The sequence below is a fragment of the Ahaetulla prasina genome, chromosome 1, assembly GCF_028640845.1.
Source record: "Ahaetulla prasina isolate Xishuangbanna chromosome 1, ASM2864084v1, whole genome shotgun sequence".
Classification (NCBI taxonomy): domain Eukaryota; kingdom Metazoa; phylum Chordata; class Lepidosauria; order Squamata; family Colubridae; genus Ahaetulla; species Ahaetulla prasina.
In genome coordinates this window covers 237,525,437-237,545,010 of record NC_080539.1, presented here as the reverse complement: position 1 = coordinate 237,545,010, position 19,574 = coordinate 237,525,437, and the positions used below count along the sequence as shown (strand labels likewise).

The 19,574-nt window shown below is 39.3% G+C and overlaps 1 protein-coding gene across 1 annotated transcript in view; it reads left to right on the top strand.

The window, feature by feature from the left end:
- The window catches only part of THSD7B (thrombospondin type 1 domain containing 7B), a 376,479-nt gene that overhangs the window by 342,979 nt on the left and 13,926 nt on the right, over nucleotides 1-19,574 (top strand). The window contains exons 20-23 of the mRNA XM_058193966.1: nucleotides 5,369-5,514; nucleotides 9,070-9,229; nucleotides 11,804-11,977; nucleotides 12,386-12,481. Of these exons, the coding sequence (XP_058049949.1) occupies nucleotides 5,369-5,514; nucleotides 9,070-9,229; nucleotides 11,804-11,977; nucleotides 12,386-12,481 (576 nt within the window). The remainder of the gene's footprint in view (nucleotides 1-5,368; nucleotides 5,515-9,069; nucleotides 9,230-11,803; nucleotides 11,978-12,385; nucleotides 12,482-19,574) is intronic.

Sequence of the window (19,574 nt, the reverse complement as noted above, 5' to 3'; positions counted from 1 at the left end):
CTAGCTTTCTGCATGATCCAGTGTATTTTTGTACTCCAAGGCCAAACTTGCCTGTTATTTCAGTTTTCTTTTGGCTTCCTACTTCCCATGATGATAAGGACATCATTTTTTGATGTTAATTCTAGAAGGTGTTGTAGGGCTTCAGAGAACCGGTCAACTTCATCCTCTTCAGCACCAGTGGTTGAGGCGTAGACTTGGACTTCTGTGATGTTGAATGGTTTGCTTTGGATTCAAACTAAGATCATTCTGTCATTTTGGGGATTGTATCTCAGTACTGCTTTTTCTACTCTTATTGACTATGAAGGCTACTCCATTTCTTCTTGCCCACAATATTATACCCGATAGTCATCTGAATTAAATTCACCCACTCCTATCCATTTTAGTTCGCTGATTCCTAATATGTCAATGTTCAGTCTTGTCATCTCTTGTTTGACCACGTCCAGCTTACCTTGATTCATGGATCTTACATTCCAGGTTCCTATGGAGTATAGATCTTTACAGCATGAGACTTTCTTTTCACCACCAGATACATCCAAACTGAATGTCCTTTCGGCTTTGGCCCAGTCGCTTCACTCTTTCTGGCGCTACTAATACTAGCTCTCTGCTCTTTCCCAGTAGCATATTGGACACCTTCCAGCCTGAGGAGTTCATCATCCAACGTCATATTTTTTTGCCTTTTGGTACTGTCTGTGGGGTTTTCATGGCAAAGATACTGGAGTGGGTTGCCATTTCCTTCTCCAGTGGATTTTGCCAGAGCTCTCTGCTATGACCTGGGTGGCCCTTGAATGGCCCTGCTTCATTGATCTACATAAGCCCCTTTGCACCACAAGGCAGTAATCCATGAAGGAGTATGAATTATAGCTATAATTCATAGGTATGAACAAATTGCGACTATTCTTCTCTCAGAGATCTCTTGATAGGAGATCCTTTTCCATGGAGATACCTGAGATAAATATTAGGGCAGACAGGAGGAGAGATTTATGTCTGTTGATCATCAATGGAAGAGGCACACTCTTGAAACTAGTGCAAGCAATTTTATTCTTGTTTTCATTCTTTTCAATGAGTAATTTATGTTTGAAATTTCTTTCAAAGCAAAATCCTAAAATTTAGAACCCATCCTCCTCAGGGCTATAGAAACCCACAATATCATTAAAACACTGGCGGGTTTTTTAAAAAAAAAATATAGAATCATGCAGCTGCCTCAATTATTTGATTTGAAGAGAGGTGTTTTATGTACACTCCCTATCCCAACACATTAAATCACCACTCTTTTATCCTTAAACTTATTTAGTAACAAGGTGGCCACATGGCTGCATGTGAGTCATTTGTTATTGATTTATCATCTTTCCAACAATTTTAGGCCAGCTGGCTTCCCACCCAAGGGAGGATATTTCAGGGCAATTCCACCTATGGGACTCTTTCATGGTAGTATTACTGTCAGCACTAAGCAGGATTTTTTTTTCCCCTTGAAAAATGGTTGCAGAAGTTCTCCATCACCTGAAGAAACTGGGAGAATTTGTTCCTTCCCCGCCCCCCTCCAAAATTGAATAATATTTTTTAAAGGCCATCGTTGCTCAGCTTTGTCTCAAATAATCACAGGTTTTCAAACAGAGATTCAGCCATAGATGATTTCTGATGGTATCACCAAGAGATTCCCAATTGTTCTGTTTATGCAAGAGTACCCAGGACAGAACTGGCATTTGTCAGTATTACTATGTTTTGATGGTTGATAATAATTCTTTGTGTGAAACATTCTGCAGCCCACAGAAATGCAGCTGGCCTTCCGTTTGTACTGGCCTTTTTCAAGGTCCCTATTTTAGTTGAGTTGATGACCTTCTTCCATGGCTGAATGTGACGTTCCATCTGGGAAATAATTGTTAAGAGGCAAATACTGTGGTAGCTGTCGTTAGAAAACCATACTACTCTTTCAGAAGTGAGCATTTGCAGTGACATTTTCCCAAGTTCCCTTTTGCCGAAAAGGAATATGCAAATCACATGGTGGATAATAGCAAATGGCTTTATTAGTTTCAAGTTGTTTTTCAGGATTTTGCATTAATGACTAGAAGTTAAAAGGCTATTCTGACTATAAAGTGCCGGGGTCGCTTATCAATGACCAAGGGAAATTCAGAGGCTCTTGAAAAAATAGTAAACCTTAGTAGAAGTAAAATAATTAGGTTGGCTGCAATCCCATGCACAATAGCTTGTATAAATTCCTCTGAGGCCTAGTAAGTTTAAACAACCATGTTATCCTAGGATTGTAGCTGTTATTAGGAATAAATCATGTCCCATAGAACACAGCCTTTGTTTTATGCTGAAACAGCCCTTTCAGTGAGTCCCCCCCACCCCGGGGAATTTACTGACTGTTGTAAAGAAAAGGTGCAAAGATTCTAATAAAAGCAGGAAAGGCATTGTAGGCATTTTAATGTACACTGCCATAATACATTATAGTATAAATCCTAATTATTATTACAAATTATTATCTATGTTAATCTTTGTTTTCTGTATTGATCACGAATATGTTTCATTTGCCAAATCTTGTCGGCTCATCTTTGCTAATTAGAAGCATCTGAAAGAAACGCTTCATTGTTTCCTTAATTAAACTCATTTTTAAGTGTCATCTTTTTAGGCCAAGGTTTAATAACATTTATGACAAATCAGTAGATACTTTCATATTTCTCCACGGCAAGTTAATCAATAAGAATAAGGTAGAACATAATGAATAATTATCCAAAGAGAAATCCTTATTATTAAGCTAATTTCCTTTTTCCATAATTAACCTTTGGAGAAATAATGATTTGAAAAGTATATAAATAAAGGTATTGCTTGGTTTTGCATAGGAGGTTGGGAAGTACCCATGCTGATGGTTTTGGTAATTAAGCATTTATTTTTTCCCCTCAAGATTCCTATTTGTTTGTTTGCTTGCTTGTTTGTTTATTTCCATCTGTGCATAATCTTTCCCCGTCCTGAGAACTCTGAACAGCAACAAAAATGTGAACTAAAAATAAAAGCATAACACAAAGATAGATTCCCTCATTCAAATTATTTAGGGCAATGTATCTTAACCTTGACAACATTAAGATGAAGGGATTTCAACTCCCAGACTTTCCTAGCCAGCATGCTGGAGCCACTAAGTTAGGAGACAAATACAGTTGGCTAACTTGCTGGTTAGCAAGACAAGCACTGCTCATCCCTCTGGAGAAGCAAGTTCTTCAAAGTAGTGATTGCCATAAAGCAGAGCTCTATTAGCCACACCCCAAGATCACCATGAGGATTAGTGACCCTCAATAGACCTTCTCCAGATGCCTAGAAGCAGATTCAGTTTGAGCATTGTGTTACATGATATAGCCTGGTGTTTAATTCACCGACTTAGTAAAAAAAAACTCAAATACTAATGTACTGTTGCATATTCCAAAATATTGTAATTGCGATAGCGCTGTTTTCCAACAACAATGGTCATCTGTTTCAATTGCTTTTCTTCTTCTAACCATATGAAATGTGAAGATTGTTTGACCAAATTATAGTTATCGGAGCTGAAAAATTACAAGCTAGGTAATGGCTATTACTGTCCAAAACCACTTTTAGCATTTCCATTAAGAACCTATTAATTTTCAGCAAAGTATCCTGAACTCAGTAAATAGGAGCAGAAATTAGGTTACTATTTTTGGAATAACACTATTAAGCACCATTTGTGTATTAAGTATCAGCAGACTCAATTAAAAGGAATCATTGCCATCATCTACTGCCCTGACATAGGACAGCCTATAGGGAGAAATGTTTCATCTAATACTATTCCAATTACAATAAGCCAGCTTGTTCCTGAAAGTGGAAAAGCTACCTGACTGATAGTATGATGCTTAAGATAATGTTCAATAGGAAAGCTTTCTTTCTTTATCAAATAACAGTGGCTCTTATTAGCTGAAGCAGTACGGAGATCTTCATATATCTATATATGTGTACACATATATACATACACATACATATATACATATACATACCTATTGTACATACCAGACATCATTCAGTACAATCATCACAGATTGAAAGTTAATGAATGTATTAGGTACTTATTTATTTATCTATTTATTTCGTTTATTAAATTTTATACCATCCATCTCCCCTACAAGGTGACTCTGGGAAGCTTACAAGTTATAAATTGATGCTATAGAATTGACCCTGGAGAACCAGGAATGATTGCCAGATCTGGAATATCTTTCATGCAAAGGCATCTCTGTTTTTGCAACAAATCCTTGAGCACTGAGTTGTCGTTCTTCTGTGCATGTTGTGTATGTCTGTGCCTTCACATCAGTTTTGATTCCTATCTGAAATAGCCCCTACAGTTTTCTTCGTAAGATTCTCAGAAGTAGTTTGCCATTGCACTACATCTTTGGCCCTTGTGTTGTAGTTGTAAAAGTCATGGTAGGTGACACTGAGGTCTTACTAGAATGAAGGGTTAGTTTTTAAATATTTCTGTTTTGAGGGGAGGGTGGTATTAGATTTAAAGGACTCAAGGCACTCACTTTGGAATATATACTTTTTTAAAAATTTAATGATGGACTTTTTGCAATTGACAGATGCAAATTTTGTCAATGTTTTAATTTTTCTAAGTCCTGTCTGATTTGTGTGTGTGTGTCAATCTTCCAATTTGGCTTTTCAGTTCTTGATACTTTGTGATCTTCTCTGTTTCTTTGTCTTCTATTCTATTGTCCCCTAGTCCTCATCCATTATCCACATTTTCTTTTCTTTTTTTTTAACTGCAACTTTATCTGGTGTGTTACAAGCCAAAACTTTTTATCAGTCTGTATTCAGAAATCCCACAATATTTTTGACTACTTTTTACTGCTCATTTTTTACTACGTTTTCATCTGTCTATGTTCCCACCAATTTTTCATTATTGGCACATGATAATTTTTATAAACATTCCAGTGAATCATTCTCCAGAAAGTAGGGACCCGCAGTCAGGCATGGGTTAACTCCCTCTGATCCAATTGGACCGAGTCAAAGTTCCAGCGAATCATTTTGGTGACTGTGTTATGTCATTGTTTATTAGCAGTTTGTGCAATTTTGCACAAGCTGAATGTATGATCTATTGTTTCTTTTTTCTGGTTCTTTGCACAATCTGCACTTTGAATCATTGAATGATTTTTTTCAATTCTGGCCTTGATTGCGTTAGTCCAAATAGCTCTTGTACAGCCAAATTCAAGCCTTCGGTTATTTTAGCCTTATCAATTTTCATTTAAACAAATTAGAGAGATAAGACTGGGCGCATATCATAACCTCCTTTCCCAATGACTTATCAGTTAAATGTGCCCAGAAAGATTCAGAAAATATTAAAAAACAAGGTGTTTAATAATAATCTCTCCTTCTTTAGGTCAGATGCTCCGTACCCGATCTATAATTATGGAAGCCCAAGGAGAAGGAAGACCTTGCCCAGCTGATCTTACTCAATTCCGCAGTTGTGTTGCAAAACCCTGCTATAGCTGGGTTCTTGGAGAATGGTCCCCGTGCAGAGTTGAGGTACTTGAAGTTTGTAAAACATGTCCTTGACACAACAGGTAGAAAATGAACTTGATTGCAACCCACTTTTATGAGGCAATTTGATCCTTGTTTTGAAAGTTAAGAGGGTGAAATTAATTTAATATTATTGAAAATTCTAACGAAGTAGGGAAAAGTTATCATAAATACAACCAAGGCAAGTGACTAAAAACTAATTTAATATCAAAGGTCAAAGAGCTGTACAATTGTAATAGCATTCCAGTGAGTGCCATAGATGGGTTTTGCATCAGCATGCCTAGATCAAAGCATGATTTAATTTCAGAGAACCCTGCTACCAAGGAAATTGACTTTTGCACTAAGAATACCACGTAGCTTCTTTCAATACTTTGAAAGGCCTTGAAACAGTATGGTTTAAAGCTTCAGTAGCCTGAAGTGCTGACTTCGACTTTTTTCCCTTGAAATGATTACTTTTTTTTCTAATAGTCTGAAAATGTAAACGTTGATGTGAATTGTGAAGCATCAAACAGCTGTACTTTTGCTTTCTCATCATGTATGTCCTCCCTCTTTCCACACTGCATTGGGTGTGCATCTATTTGCCTTCTGCATCATTCTACCCTTCCCTCTTTATCTTTTAGATTATTCTTCATTCAAAACATTTTGATCCGGTATCTAGCATTGGTTTTAAAGTGATTTAGATTTCCACACTCAATTATTTTAGCGTACGGAGAAGATGAGATCTACTTAGCATTAATCTCGTCAGACTAATTGGGTCATATCCAGGAAGACGTGCAAAAGTGAGGAAGATTTAACATGTTATAAAGGGACATGTTGTTTTGAGAAAGAAACCCAAAACACCTTTTCTTCTACATTTGTAGAGCAATAATGCTCTGCCAATATACCCAGTGAGGCTTTAGTTCTTCTGAATCCACGTTATCTTCAAAAGTTTATTATCATGTGTCATTGAAGAGCATGGGTCTGCAAACTTGGCAATTTTAAGACTTGTGAACTTCTGACTGGGGGATTCTGGGAGTTAAAGTCCATAAGTCTTAAAGTTGCCAAGTTTAGAGACCCCTGTTCAAGAGTAATAAGAGCACATCTATCCTCTTCCTTGCCTCCACCAAAAGAAGAAAGTATTTGTTGGAGAATGGTCCTTTAACAACATTGCAGAATACTTATCAACTACAAGGGACGGAACACAAAAAATGAAAGTAGGAAAGAACACTTTTATCATTCTTGCAGACTGCAAGAAGCATTGCCTGATTTGCAAACACTTTGCCTTATTTCTAGGATTAAGATGTATATACAGCATACAAAGTGTAGTTATTTATGCAGCAAGTTCAGGGGTGAAATGCTACTGGCTAGGACCAGTTCAGCTGAACCAGTAGCGATGATTGCCATTGGTTTGCCGAACCGGTACCAATCATCTCTGGTGACCCCACCCCTGGTTCCCGCTCAACAGGTGCCTGCGGCCTCTGTGCGCTGCACTTGGAAGGGGTCGCCGCTGCTGCTCTTGTCACTGCCACTCTCATTGCCCTCCCTCCCCACCTGGCTTCAAACATCTGCCTGCCCTCCTAGAGCACTGCTGCTCCACTGCCATTCACTTTCTTCCTACCCTTGCCACAAAACGAAAGCAAACGGTGGTGGTGGTGGTGCTTCGGGAGGGCAGGCAGACATATTCATTATAGTTGTTAGCTGCAGACGTCTGCCTGCCCTCCCAAAGCACCAGTGTGGAGGGGAAAAAAACTCCATTGCACCGCGCCTCCTCATGCCCAGCCCTCCATGCCCTTTCCTCAAATGGATGGGGCGCTTGGAGAGCGAGTGAGCAAGAGAGCTCTCCAACCTCTGTTTGTGTGTGTGTGTGTGTGTGTGTGTGTGTGTGTGTGTGTGAGGGACGGAGGGAGTGATCTGAAGCCAAGGCACCCAAACTTCTGGCAGCAGCAGGGACAACTTCTGAGAAGCCCTGAGTCAGCCAGCTCTACTGACCTACTCCCTGAGTCTTGCCAGTCTCCTGCCCCACTCCTACTCAAGCAGGGGCAGGCTCTGCGAGAGAACAGTGCCTCTCATTTTTCCCATGGTGCAGCATATGCTTGCTACCTCTGTTTGTCTGCTTACAAGCAGTGATCTCTACTTCTCTCAGGATACTGGTGTGGGCACTATGGATGCATAGCTTGTCAGTGCTGAGCAGGGAAGCCGCTATCATGCCACTCCTCCTTGCTTCCCTGAGCCCAAAGCCGAGGCTGTGTGCTTCCTCAACGGGCTGGCCACTGGCAAAGATCCACACAGTTGAGAGCCGCTCAGTACCCCATATGCAGTATCACCCAGCCGCCGGTGGGGACGAAGAAGCCAGCCCAGCTTGGCCTTGGGCTGGCTGGCTGGAGCAGCGCTGCAGCCCCCACACCAACATTCACTTGCAAGGACAACTTTAGTTGGACCATTCAAGCCTCCACTACAGGTCCAGCCACCTGGCACAAAACCTCATGGGTTTTCTCCTCTGAGTCCTCAGCGCCATCCTCTCTGCTCAAGCAGTGGCGGGGTCCACAGGAATCATTCCTGCCCCTGGGCTGGCTGCTCCATCCTCACCAGCAGCTGGGTGATGCTGCGCATGGGGCATTGAGCAGCTGTCGGCCGCGTGGCTCTTTGCCAGTGGCCAGCCCGGTGAGGAAGCACATGACCTAGGCTTTGCGCTCAGGGAAGCGAGGAGGAGTGGCGTGACAGCAGCTTCCCTGCTCAGCCCTGACAAGCTATGCATCCATAGTGCCTGCACCAGCATCCCAAGAGAAGTAGAGAAGATCACTATTTGCAAGCAGAGAAGCAGAGGTAGCAAATGTACACTGCACTGTGGGAAAAATGTTGTCCACAGAGCCTACTGCTGGGAGGGGGGAGGGTTGGGGAGGGTTGAGGAGAATGGCAAGACTCAGGGAGTAGTCAGGTGGAGCTGGTTGACTCAGGGCTGCTCAGAAGCTGCCCCCACTGCTGCCAGAAGTTTGGATGCCTCAGCTTCAGATCGCTCGCTCCCTCACACACACACACACACACACACACAAACAGAGATTGGAGAGTTCTCTTGCTCACTCGCTCTCCAAGCACCCCATGCACAGACCATTTGAGGAAAAGGCATGCACAGCTGGACACATTTGGCTGCAGGAAGAGGCCCTGGTGGAAGGTGGCTTTTTTTGCATCATCCCCCTCCCCTCTTTGGATCAGCCTGCAAGGGGGATGCTCTGCCTTTGCAGAAACGGGGCAGGCAGTTTGTACTGAGGATTGGCAGAGGAGATGCGCGGCCCTCCGGGATGGACAGCAGGCAAGAGAAGGCTCCAAGATTTGCTTGGACAGTCAAGCTAGAGGGAAACTCAAAGCGTTGGGAGCTTCAGAAGGGCAAAATGTGCCTCAGAACGTGCAGCTCCTGGCTCTAACAGTGAGTGACATGAGTGATGTCAAGTTGGCCACGCCCACCCAGTCACATGACCACCAAACCACACCCACCAAGCCACGCCCACAGAACCAGTAGCAAAAAAAATTAGATTTTCCCATTGAGCAAGTTGTTTTGGTAACCTCTATTTTTTCCCCCTCTGTTAGGGTGGACAGTGCGGAGATGGAATCCAGGTACGAAACCTGCTGTGTGTGGTGCATGATGGCACTTCATCATCAACGTTTAAGGAAGTTGAGAGCACCCTGTGTGAAGAGCTTCCCCCTAAAGAGATTTTGCTTCAACTTCCGTGTTCTGTCCCTTGCCCAGGTAAAGGGCCTGAGAAGGACCATATTTCATCATTTTGATGATAAATAGCTATGGCCAATCGCACATGATGTTCCAAGAAAATAGGTGGTTTGACATAGACCTGTAGTTTGTTCTATACATCCTAGCTTTTTGATGGATTACTGTCCAATTTTAAAGATGTCTAATCAGAACTCAATCATACAAAGGACTACTTACATTTGTCACCTGATACTAACTTTTAAGTCTGGCATGATGAATTTGTGGTCCAGGGGGCCCAAGACTACTTCTGATTTCAAAATGTCACCCAGTTTTGGCTCTGACTTTGCTGAACTTGGGCTCAGGATCCATCCATGATCAGAATCATCTGGTCACCATAAATTTCAATGTCCCCATTCTCTTGGGGACTGCAGCCTTTCATGAGAGAACGGTCCCTTTGGGTTTTGCAGAATTAACCTTTTATCTTAAACTTACCTAATAGCCTAAAGTATAAGATCTCTTTGAATTCTGCTATTTTAATACAGGTAATATAAATCCAGATACAGGGTTAAAATAATTATGGAATTTTGAGAGTAGAAATAAACAGAAAGCCCTTGAAGATGGACTATGGTCCAGAGGTCAACGTTCCCCATCTCTTTTTTAACTCATGCAGTGCACATTATACCAGAGAGCAATGTACTGTAACACTCTTCAGATTCAAAGGTAAGAAAGTACTTTGGACCGTTTACAGTGCTGATGCAGTTGCATCTTTGGCAACCCAACAACACTCTCTGGGGAAAGACGCATCTGGTTTAAGCACCTTTTTGCCTTAACTGAAGTTGTATACTCCCCCCCTCTCCCTTTGTATTTGTGTATCTGAGAAACACCCAAGTAAGTAACTGTTGTTGCAAGGAAAGTATAATGTAGTCTAGGGTTCAGCCTTATCCAGAGAAACAAAATCTCCAAAGCTATGTTTTTGTGCTTATGTTGATTAGGACAAACCATGCAAAAGAGCTTTTTAAGAACTTGATTTTGAAAAGTATAGTAGATTATATGCTAATAATTAGGTCATGGTCATTCAGATGGTGAAAAAGTTTAACATGCTTGATTTAATCATTCCTACAACTCAATAGCAGGGATCACATGCAACCTCCACTTCTTTTTTAAAATCCCCCAATTGTGAAATTATATTGCCAAAATTTGTCAGTAAGCTATAACACAAAGATACATTTTATTACTTTTGCAAAAGCAAAAACATTGAAACTGTTTTAATTTAACAATTATAAAGCAAGTTAAGGAAGGACTGAGAGGTTTTAGCATAACTACTATGAAAAAGCTGTTTTCTCCCACTCCACAAATCTGTATACTACATTCTCATATATCACATTGTATCCTTCAGCTGCCACAAAAAAATATTTTAAAAAGGATAGCCCTCAACACCAAAAAGTTCCCTGCTTTAAAATTAAAGTCAGTTTTTTTGAAGCACTTTCTAGAAGGTTGTTTTTAGGAAAGCCAGGGTCCAGAGGTAGGGAACTTCTGGCCCTTCAAATGATGCTGAACTGCAACCTCCAGCATCCTTCACAATTGACAAGCCTGGCTGTTGCTAGGACGCCTGTCCACATTCTATACTGGAGCTCTCGAACGGAGCAGGAATTTGATTGGGTCAAGTAGATGAGTAGGCAAGATGGGTGGCATATAGGTTTAATAATAAATAAAAAGTAAACCACTTATCCACTTCTGGAGGCATTTCCAACTGTAGTGAAGGAGAAATGACAAAGTGGGTGTGTCTATAGTGGGCACATGGTTGGGCCAGCATTTTGCAGACGGATGGTAGTCAGCAATTGTACTTTGTGCTTTTAACTTAATTAACATAACATAACATAACATCAGAGTTGGAAGGGACCTTGGAGGCCTTCTAGTCCAACCCCCTGCCCAGGCAGGAAACCCTATACCATCTCAGTCAGATGGTTATCCAACATTTTCTTAAAAATTTCCAGTGTTGGAGCATTCACAACTTCTGAAGGCAAGTCGTTCCACTTATTAATTGTTCTAACTGTCAGGAAATTTCTCCTTAGTTCTAAGTTGCTTCTTTCTTTGACCAGTTTCCACCCATTGCTTCTTGTTCTACCCTCAGGTGCTTTGGTGAACAGCCTGACTCCCTCTTCTTTGTGGCAGCCCCTAAGATATTGGAACACAGCTATCATGTCTCCCCTAGTCCTTCTTTTTGTTAAACTAGACATACCCAGTTCCTGCAACCGTTCTTCATATGTTTTATCCTCCAGTCCCCTAATCATCTTTGTTGCTCTTCTCTGCACTCTTTCTAGAGTCTTAATTTATAATTCTATATTTGTGTTTGAGAGAGAGACAGAGACTGGGACAGGGAGAGAGAGAGAGAGATTCCCATATTTGAAATACAGGAAGCCATATTACCATTTTTGAACTATTTTCTCACCCACATTCTGGGACATAGTCTTGCAAAAAGGATCCCAGAATGTATAAGATTATTCCTTGGGTTGGATAATCTGTAGTAGGATCCTTCTGATGTTATAACTGAAAAGACTATAGAGACGTCCATTAATAAAGTCCACATTCCCCTCCTTTCTTCATTTTTGCTATAAGGTGACTGTCATTTATCCGAGTGGTCTGAGTGGAGCTCTTGTGAATTAACGTGCATCGATGGCAGGAGCTTTGAGAGCATGGGTCGTCAGTCTCGATCGAGAACATTTATAATTCAATCTTTCGAAAACCAAGACAGCTGCCCTGAACAAGAATTGGAGACCAGGCCTTGCTCAGGTAGGGAATTCTGTAAACCACAGTTCTTATTACCTCACAGAAGAGTTTGCTTCTAAATTGTTTTCTAGTTGTCATTTCTGTAGTTTACTGTCATGTTTCGAAACACTGTTTCTTTTTCCCATCAAAGGACATTTATTAAGAAAATATTTGAAAAGACAAGCAGAGACTGGGAAACTGTTTACAGTCCTTAGAAAGGAGGAAAAAAACGGGACAGACAATTGCAGAAAGTTAAATCACCAGAATAGCAAACTCTAAAATCTTTGTATTCCTCCTGCTTAGATACGTCTTATTTAATAGTTTTCCTTTGAATTTAAATAAATATTTATAAACAATGTTTAGTGTTATTGAAAAGAAGAAAAAAAGATATATTTCAGGTATATATAAACTGTTGCCTTATTTGAATTATAGGAGGAAAATGCTATAATTATGTATGGAAAACAAGTCTTTGGCAAGATAATGAACGCACAGTGTGGTGCCAGCGTTCTGATAGGTTGAATGTTACAGGTAGGTATGCTCAGCAATGTCATTGTTATCATCAATATCACCATTACCTTCACCACTCTCTTCATTACCAATTTTATACTAGTTCCTTTTTTAAATAATAATTTATTAAAATTTACAAATAAAAAGACGGAAAACTAATACAAACTAAAGAAAATATAAACAGTAAAGAAAAGAAACAGAAAAGTGAAAAGGGATAGAAAAAGAATACAGAAAAACAAAAGAGAAGATACAGACAGACAGACAGACAGATAGACAGATAGGTAGATAGATATGACTCCATTCCCCCTCTAGGCAAGTCTAGACAATTTTAATAATTTAACAACCTTCTCCAGCACTTCAAATTAAAAAAAAACCCTCTCCCTTTCCATATCTCATCTCTTACCAATAATCAAATGATTACACTCTTTCAATGTATATAAAAACCAATATTGCAACTTCAAAATATATAAAGCTCCCAGCCATTAAAATATTTTAATATTTACCACGTGAGGAAGCTGAGAACAGGAACCACAGGTCTAAATTAAATTGCTCAGTACTAAAAAAATGAGGAAGATCTGAATACAGAGGTAAGTTTGTAAGAAGTATATAAATGGAGTGCTGTCAGTGTTTCCTAAATAACAGGATGAAGAGCATTCCATGTGTAGGAGCTATGTTAAGTATAATCTTCTAGGCCTCCTTTGGTAATCCTAGCCTGAAATCTAAGGACCTTCCAAAGTGCAACTAGTGTAGTTTTTTCTGGGGTTTTTTTTTTTAAAGAAAATCCATGTCACCTAGAACTATCAGACCCAAGCCTAGAGAAGAAACAGTGAAATCAAGTTGAGTTCAATCCTATATTTCCTTATACCTAATGGACAGAACCTTGCCAAACTAAAGCTATAACCTAACCTACCAGATCTATCCTGAGATATTCTAGGGTGTGGTTTCCCTGAACTTTTTCACCCCCTGCCCCATCTGGTGGAGCAGTGGGGGATTCAAAAAAAATTACTATCAGTTCTGTGGGCGTGGCTTGGTGGGCATGACTTGGTAGACATGGCAGGGGAAGGATACTGCAAAATCTCCTTTCCCATCCCACTCCAGGGGAAGGATACTGTAAAATCTGCATTTCCACCCCACTCCAGGGAAAGGGAAGGGATAGTATAAAATATCCATTCCTACACCACTCCAGGGGAAGGATACTGTCATGTGCAGGGCAACAAAAGGAGACGCAACCGATCAGCTGGGACTCGGGGGCCAGAGAACAGATGGGGGTGGGGCCAGTCAGAGGTGATATTTACCAGTTCTCTGAACTACTCAAAATTTCCGCTACCGGTTCTCCAGAACCTGTCAGAACTGGCTAAATACCATCTCTGCAGTGGAGGACTGTGCAGTCTCTTAATATAGGACGTTCTCTGGGAAAACTCTGTGTTGTGATAGCTCTCCCCCTGTGCTCCTCCAGAAGCACGTTCCTTCATATGAAGAGGAAAACATTACCTGGAAGTATCCAGGTATGCCTCCATTTTGGTCTCAGTTTGTTGTTTTTTAAGACCTGGGCTGTAAAAATCTAGATGATCATTATAGAGCAGGAAAAAGATAAGAAAAACTGTAAATGCTGCCATCCAATCTTCCCTCTAATGTGTGACATGCTGTGTGCAGAAAAAAAATTGTTCTGTGCAGCTTTTCCCAAAAGATCTACAAATTTGTGCGCCTCAATAGAAGTAAATTGCAAATACACGGGAAAGCATCAAATTCTTTAAGATTGGAAACTAGAAAGTATAATGACATACAATATACAAGCCTGCAGATTATAATATAAACTCATTAGTCTCTGATAATTGATACTTGCAATCACTATTTTGTAAGCATTTAAAATTGTTTCTTTTTTCCCTTTTTTGAATTTGATACTGCAATGAAAGAAAAAAGAAAGGACATACAAAGGAATTAATTCAAAAAGCATTTAGATAGCCCCTTCTCTTTCATTTATTTCCCATTCTTTCCCTCTTCTGAACTTATTTAAATTTCAATTATTAATTTTAATACTGATTTTTTTTATAATATCAGCAATGAGCATGGATCCTGTGTGGCCCAAACTCATTAATTTATTAAATCTTTTTTTTAAGAAGGAGGCTGGCCAAAGAGGTTTTTTGGAAGTCTCTTTTCAGTACAGAGGAGGGGGCAATTGTCGGGCAAGTCCTGGCTCAGAACCTGGTGATCATAAAGGCCTTGATGACCCTAACAGTGGTTGTGGGTAGTTAGGAGAGCTGACATATTTGACTCAGAATAGAATAGAATAGAATAGAATAGAATAGAATAGAATAGAATAGAATAGAATAGAATAGAATAGAATAGAATTTTTATTGGCCAAGTGTGGTTGGACACACAAGGAATTAGTCTTGGTGCATACGGTATGCTCTCAGTGTACATAAAAGAAAAGATCCCTTCATCAAGGCACAACACTTACAACATTTAATGATAGTCATAGGGTACAAATAAACAATCAAAAAACAATATCAATATAAATTGTAAGGATACAAGCAACAAAGTTACAGTCATACAGTCATAAGTGGAAGGAGATGGGTGATGGGAACGATGAGAAGATTAATAGTAGTGCAGATTTAGTAAATAGTTTGACAGTGTTGAGGGAATTATTAGTTTAGCAGAGTGATGGCGTTCGGGAAAAAACTGTTCTTGTGTCTAGTTGTTCTGGTATGCAGTGCTCTATAGCGTCGTTTTGAGGGTAGGAGTTGAAACAGTTTATGCCCAGGATGTGAGAAGTCTGTAGATATTCTGGATGACATAATAGACAGAATTGGTACATAGTTTGGGCGGGGGGTGGGGGGTTCTCCTGAACTTGCAAAAGCAGCCTTTGTTCAAATTTGCCTTGTATCCCAATTGTGCCAGTTCCAGGTCTTCCTCATAGTCACACATGGCTTATCCTCTTCCTGATTGGGTCACTACCTTGTGGTCTACATGAAGAAACTACAACTGATCCAGAAAGCAACAGGGATTAGACTTCTGCATGTCCCACAGTTTGACCATCTTATCCTACTGTTGCATGAGTTGCAACTGGATCCCTGATGCTTTCAGGGATGCAATTCAAAATGCTAGTTAACATCTTTAAAGGCCAGCACAGCACATTGGTGCAAGGCCAAGTTAGTTTCAGGGCTACCTCTTCCCCAGATGTATCTACCTGTCCCACTAGATCAGATAAAGGTGAGTATGTTCCTGGTCCTTTTCCTGAAATTCTGTCATCTAATGAGATCTCAGAGGTGTTTTTTCTCTCTAGCTACCCTTGAATATAAGATGAGAGGAACAGCCTCTCATCTTATATTCAAGGGTCCTCTACACTTTTGGTCTTTCAAAAGCCAATGAAGACTTTTTCTTTTCTCCCATATACTATGCTAGAATATGATTCAGTTGGGGTCAAAGGTATGGTTACATTGGTACCTTGTGGGAAAGGTTTTTATCTTGTTTTTATTAATCGTTGTGAGCTGGTTAGGATCACTCTGTGAGATAGCAGCCATATAACTTTTTTTTAAAATGAATAAATAAACTTTTCAATTCTTCTACTCCTTATTGAGGCCCAAGGCCAATTCTACCGTTCCTGTCCTAATGTTCCCTTTGATTGTATCCAATTTGTATGGTTATTTCATGCTTATACTTATATATACTGTTGTGTTTGACAAATAAATAAATAAATAATTATAGATCCAAATGAGTTTCAATCTATATTAAAAAAATATTGAGAATTGATATTTTCTAGGAATTTCTGTGGGTTCAAAGCCAGCATCATTTCAAGCATTTGCTTCAAAAGTAAATATTGGTAGGTCGCTGCTAATTCATATAAATACTTGGCTGATGGCTTTATGTTTACATAATACTTTCCTTTGTTCTAAAACAATCATTATCATCATTTTAGCCATTGTCTATCTACTGCAGGATGAAGGCATCTTCCTCATATTTCCAACTAAGCTTCCTTTTGCCAGTTGGGCCCACAATACTTGCTGATGTCGTCGATCCATCTTGTTTTAGGTCTCTTTCATGGATGCTTTTTATCAAGTGGGATCCGACTACCTTTATCCACCTGCCATCAGTTCTTCTTGCTATGAGACCAGCCCATTTCTATTTCAATTCTTTTAATCTCTTGATGATATCATATACTTTAATTTGTTCTCTAATCCATGTTCAGGTCTTTCTATCCTATCTTGTAATGCCAAGCATGTATCTTTCCATGGCTCTTCGCGCCACTCATAGCTTTTGTATTGATTATGAGGTTAATGTCCATGTTTCCCTGGAACATGTTAGAGCAGGTGTTAGAGCACACTGATTGAACATTTTTTCTCTTCAGGCATTGGGAGAGGTTGTTCCTGAAAATTATGCTTAGCTTGCGGAATGCCTGTCAACCACATTTAACACACTATTCAATTTCCTTTATTGTATCACCTTCCATTGAGATCCATTGACCAAGATATATGTAGTGGTTGACTATGTCTAGTTCTTCTCCACATATAATTTTTTTCTCTCTCTTTGGTGAATTTATGAAACATAACCCGGCTCTTTTTCAGGTTCATTTTTAAGCCAAATGGTTCTCCTGCTTTGTGCAGTTCTTGTATGTGTCTTTGTAGCTCTTTTGGGTCTTGTGAGAAGAGAACTACATCATCTACAAATCTTAAGTGATTTAAATAGGTGCTATTGATTTTTATTCCAACTTTTACCCCAGTCTAGTTTGCAAAATACTTCTTCAAGTCAGAAAAAGATAGATGATATTGTATCTCCTTGCCGTATACCTCACTCTTTGTTGATTTCCACTTTAAATATTGTTATAAAACAATACTGATTTGTTCTAAAACAATACTGATTTTTTTTATAATTGTGTTCTTTTATAATCATGTTTTTATAATTGTGTTCTAAAATCTAGAAAGGGTTTGTCCTGATGTCAGGAAGAACTCAAATACATTCCACTAACCTGAAATATTCCTCTTTCATTTGCCCAAGAGATTTTATCTCTCCTTTCTTTAAGAAAGATGTTAGTTTTATTATTTTCTTCAGGGATTTTATTGATATTACTGTTTTCTTCAGGGACATTTAAAATGCCAGACAGTGGTGGTGGATATTTTTCTTTCAGTTTTGTTCATTTTAGATGCTCTACTGTATTGTTTTTATAGTACCGGTGTGATTTTCTTTCTAGTTACCTTATAAATTCAAATTAAATGAAGGAGAAACATAAATATTTTAAATAAACTTAAAGAGTTCAGTTGAAAGCTGCAAGCTAGAATATATGCACATAATCATCAGGGCACACAGAGCAATCAGCCTATGCAATGAAAAATAGTGTGTGGCACATGCAGAGAGCAAATACATGGCCAAAGGTTTCCTTCAAAGCAAATGGCTTCAGCTGACTTTGCTTCATTGTGCTATGATGACTTTACGTTACATAAATATATATGTGCGTATTTCAATTAATACTGGCAACACAATTAAAGAAACTTGTGAATAGCAATGACTGTGAAGACCAGGATGAGAACTCACAGAGAGAAGCAGGAATATTTGATTTGCCATTTATTGTGGTTTCTACCACTGATCCTCTCAGGTGTAAGGATGTAGGGAGTGGTGGATGGCAGGATTACTAATGAAGTCATATAAAGCTGGTTCATACTGATCAGCCACCAAAAGCACATGGAAATGCTGGTGGACTCATTTGTTCTCATGCTTCTACGGTTTGTTGCCTTCAAATTTATGCCACACAAACAGGTGCTGCGCTATGCGCAGTTCCCTTTGATAGCTATTTTTGAAGTTGATGTTTTAAAGTGATATAGCGGTTCTTCTGATAATTAATAGGAACCAGGGACTCTATTGAGCTGCAGTGAATATTTATCTCCAAAAGTAGAGCTTTGTTTGTTAAAAAATGTAGCTTTGGCAAAGCACATTTTTTTCCCTATGAAATGCTCTTTTCTGTCTCAGAGAAATAAAAAAAAAAGTGCATTTGTATACTAAGAACCACACAGTAACTGCATTGCTCATTAGAGAGGGCAATAAAATAATCTGAAAGAGCAAAGGAGGAGTGTTCAAATATCTAGTCTGTAAGTGAATAGAGCCTGGTACAGCTGGGGAGAAGAGAATTTATTTATGGAATTTTAATGAGAGTCTGTCGTATATTTGGGGGACTCTGTTTGCAATTTTTCAGCAAGAAAATTGTGAAAAAAATATCACATCATTTAGTTTATTTCTCCCTTATAGTGTTATAAATGTAATAGGAATGAAAATTAAGCCACCAAGAGCCATACTGTAATATAAATATCTTGTCCGTGATCTTTTCAGTAAGAATGAACAAGGTTTCAGGGAGTGTGTGTGTGAGAGAGAAATGGTGGTAGAGAGAGAAAAAAAATAAAGGTAGATACAGAGAATTTAGAGGGTTGGCATGAGTCCATGCTTAAGAATGAAGCTGGGGCAATCACTTTCCTACTGAAGCAGTCCACCCTGATGAGATTAAATATTTATTTAATTTAGTTTCTTCTTTTGTTGTTAGGGGCGACATTTTTTTCATAACTCCTCTAAATAATATGCTACGGCTGGAGAACAGGTAATGCAATATTACTGTCAGCATTGCTTCATACCAGTCAACTACTGATGTGATTTTGCACTAGACATTAGTATTGGAAATTTCTGGAATGGTTGAAAAGGGAATATATTTGTAGAGAGCTTTAGGGCAGGTCAAGCATTATTAGTCAATATTTAATTTTAGGTCAACCAGCAGGAAGGTATGTTACACCTTCTAAAAAAACATGTTATGCAACCTTCATAGTCTTTAAATCTGTTTGACCTAACTTCCAGAGTCCCCATTGATAAATATTTGGTAATACTTATAGACATATGATAATATATGTGTGTTAAATGTAACCAGCAGAGACAATGTTATGGGCTGTCTCCACCAAGGAGAGGTAAGTATGTATGTTTCTTAAATGTCTCTCAGTTGAGATCATCTTCCCCACAGGCTGACCGAAAGCCTGCCACCTCTTATGTTGTCTGAAGATGATACAGATGTTTTATCACTGTTCTTCGTGGAATTGGGAAAAGCTTTAGAAGCACATTAGATAACTCGTGACTCATTTTATAATCT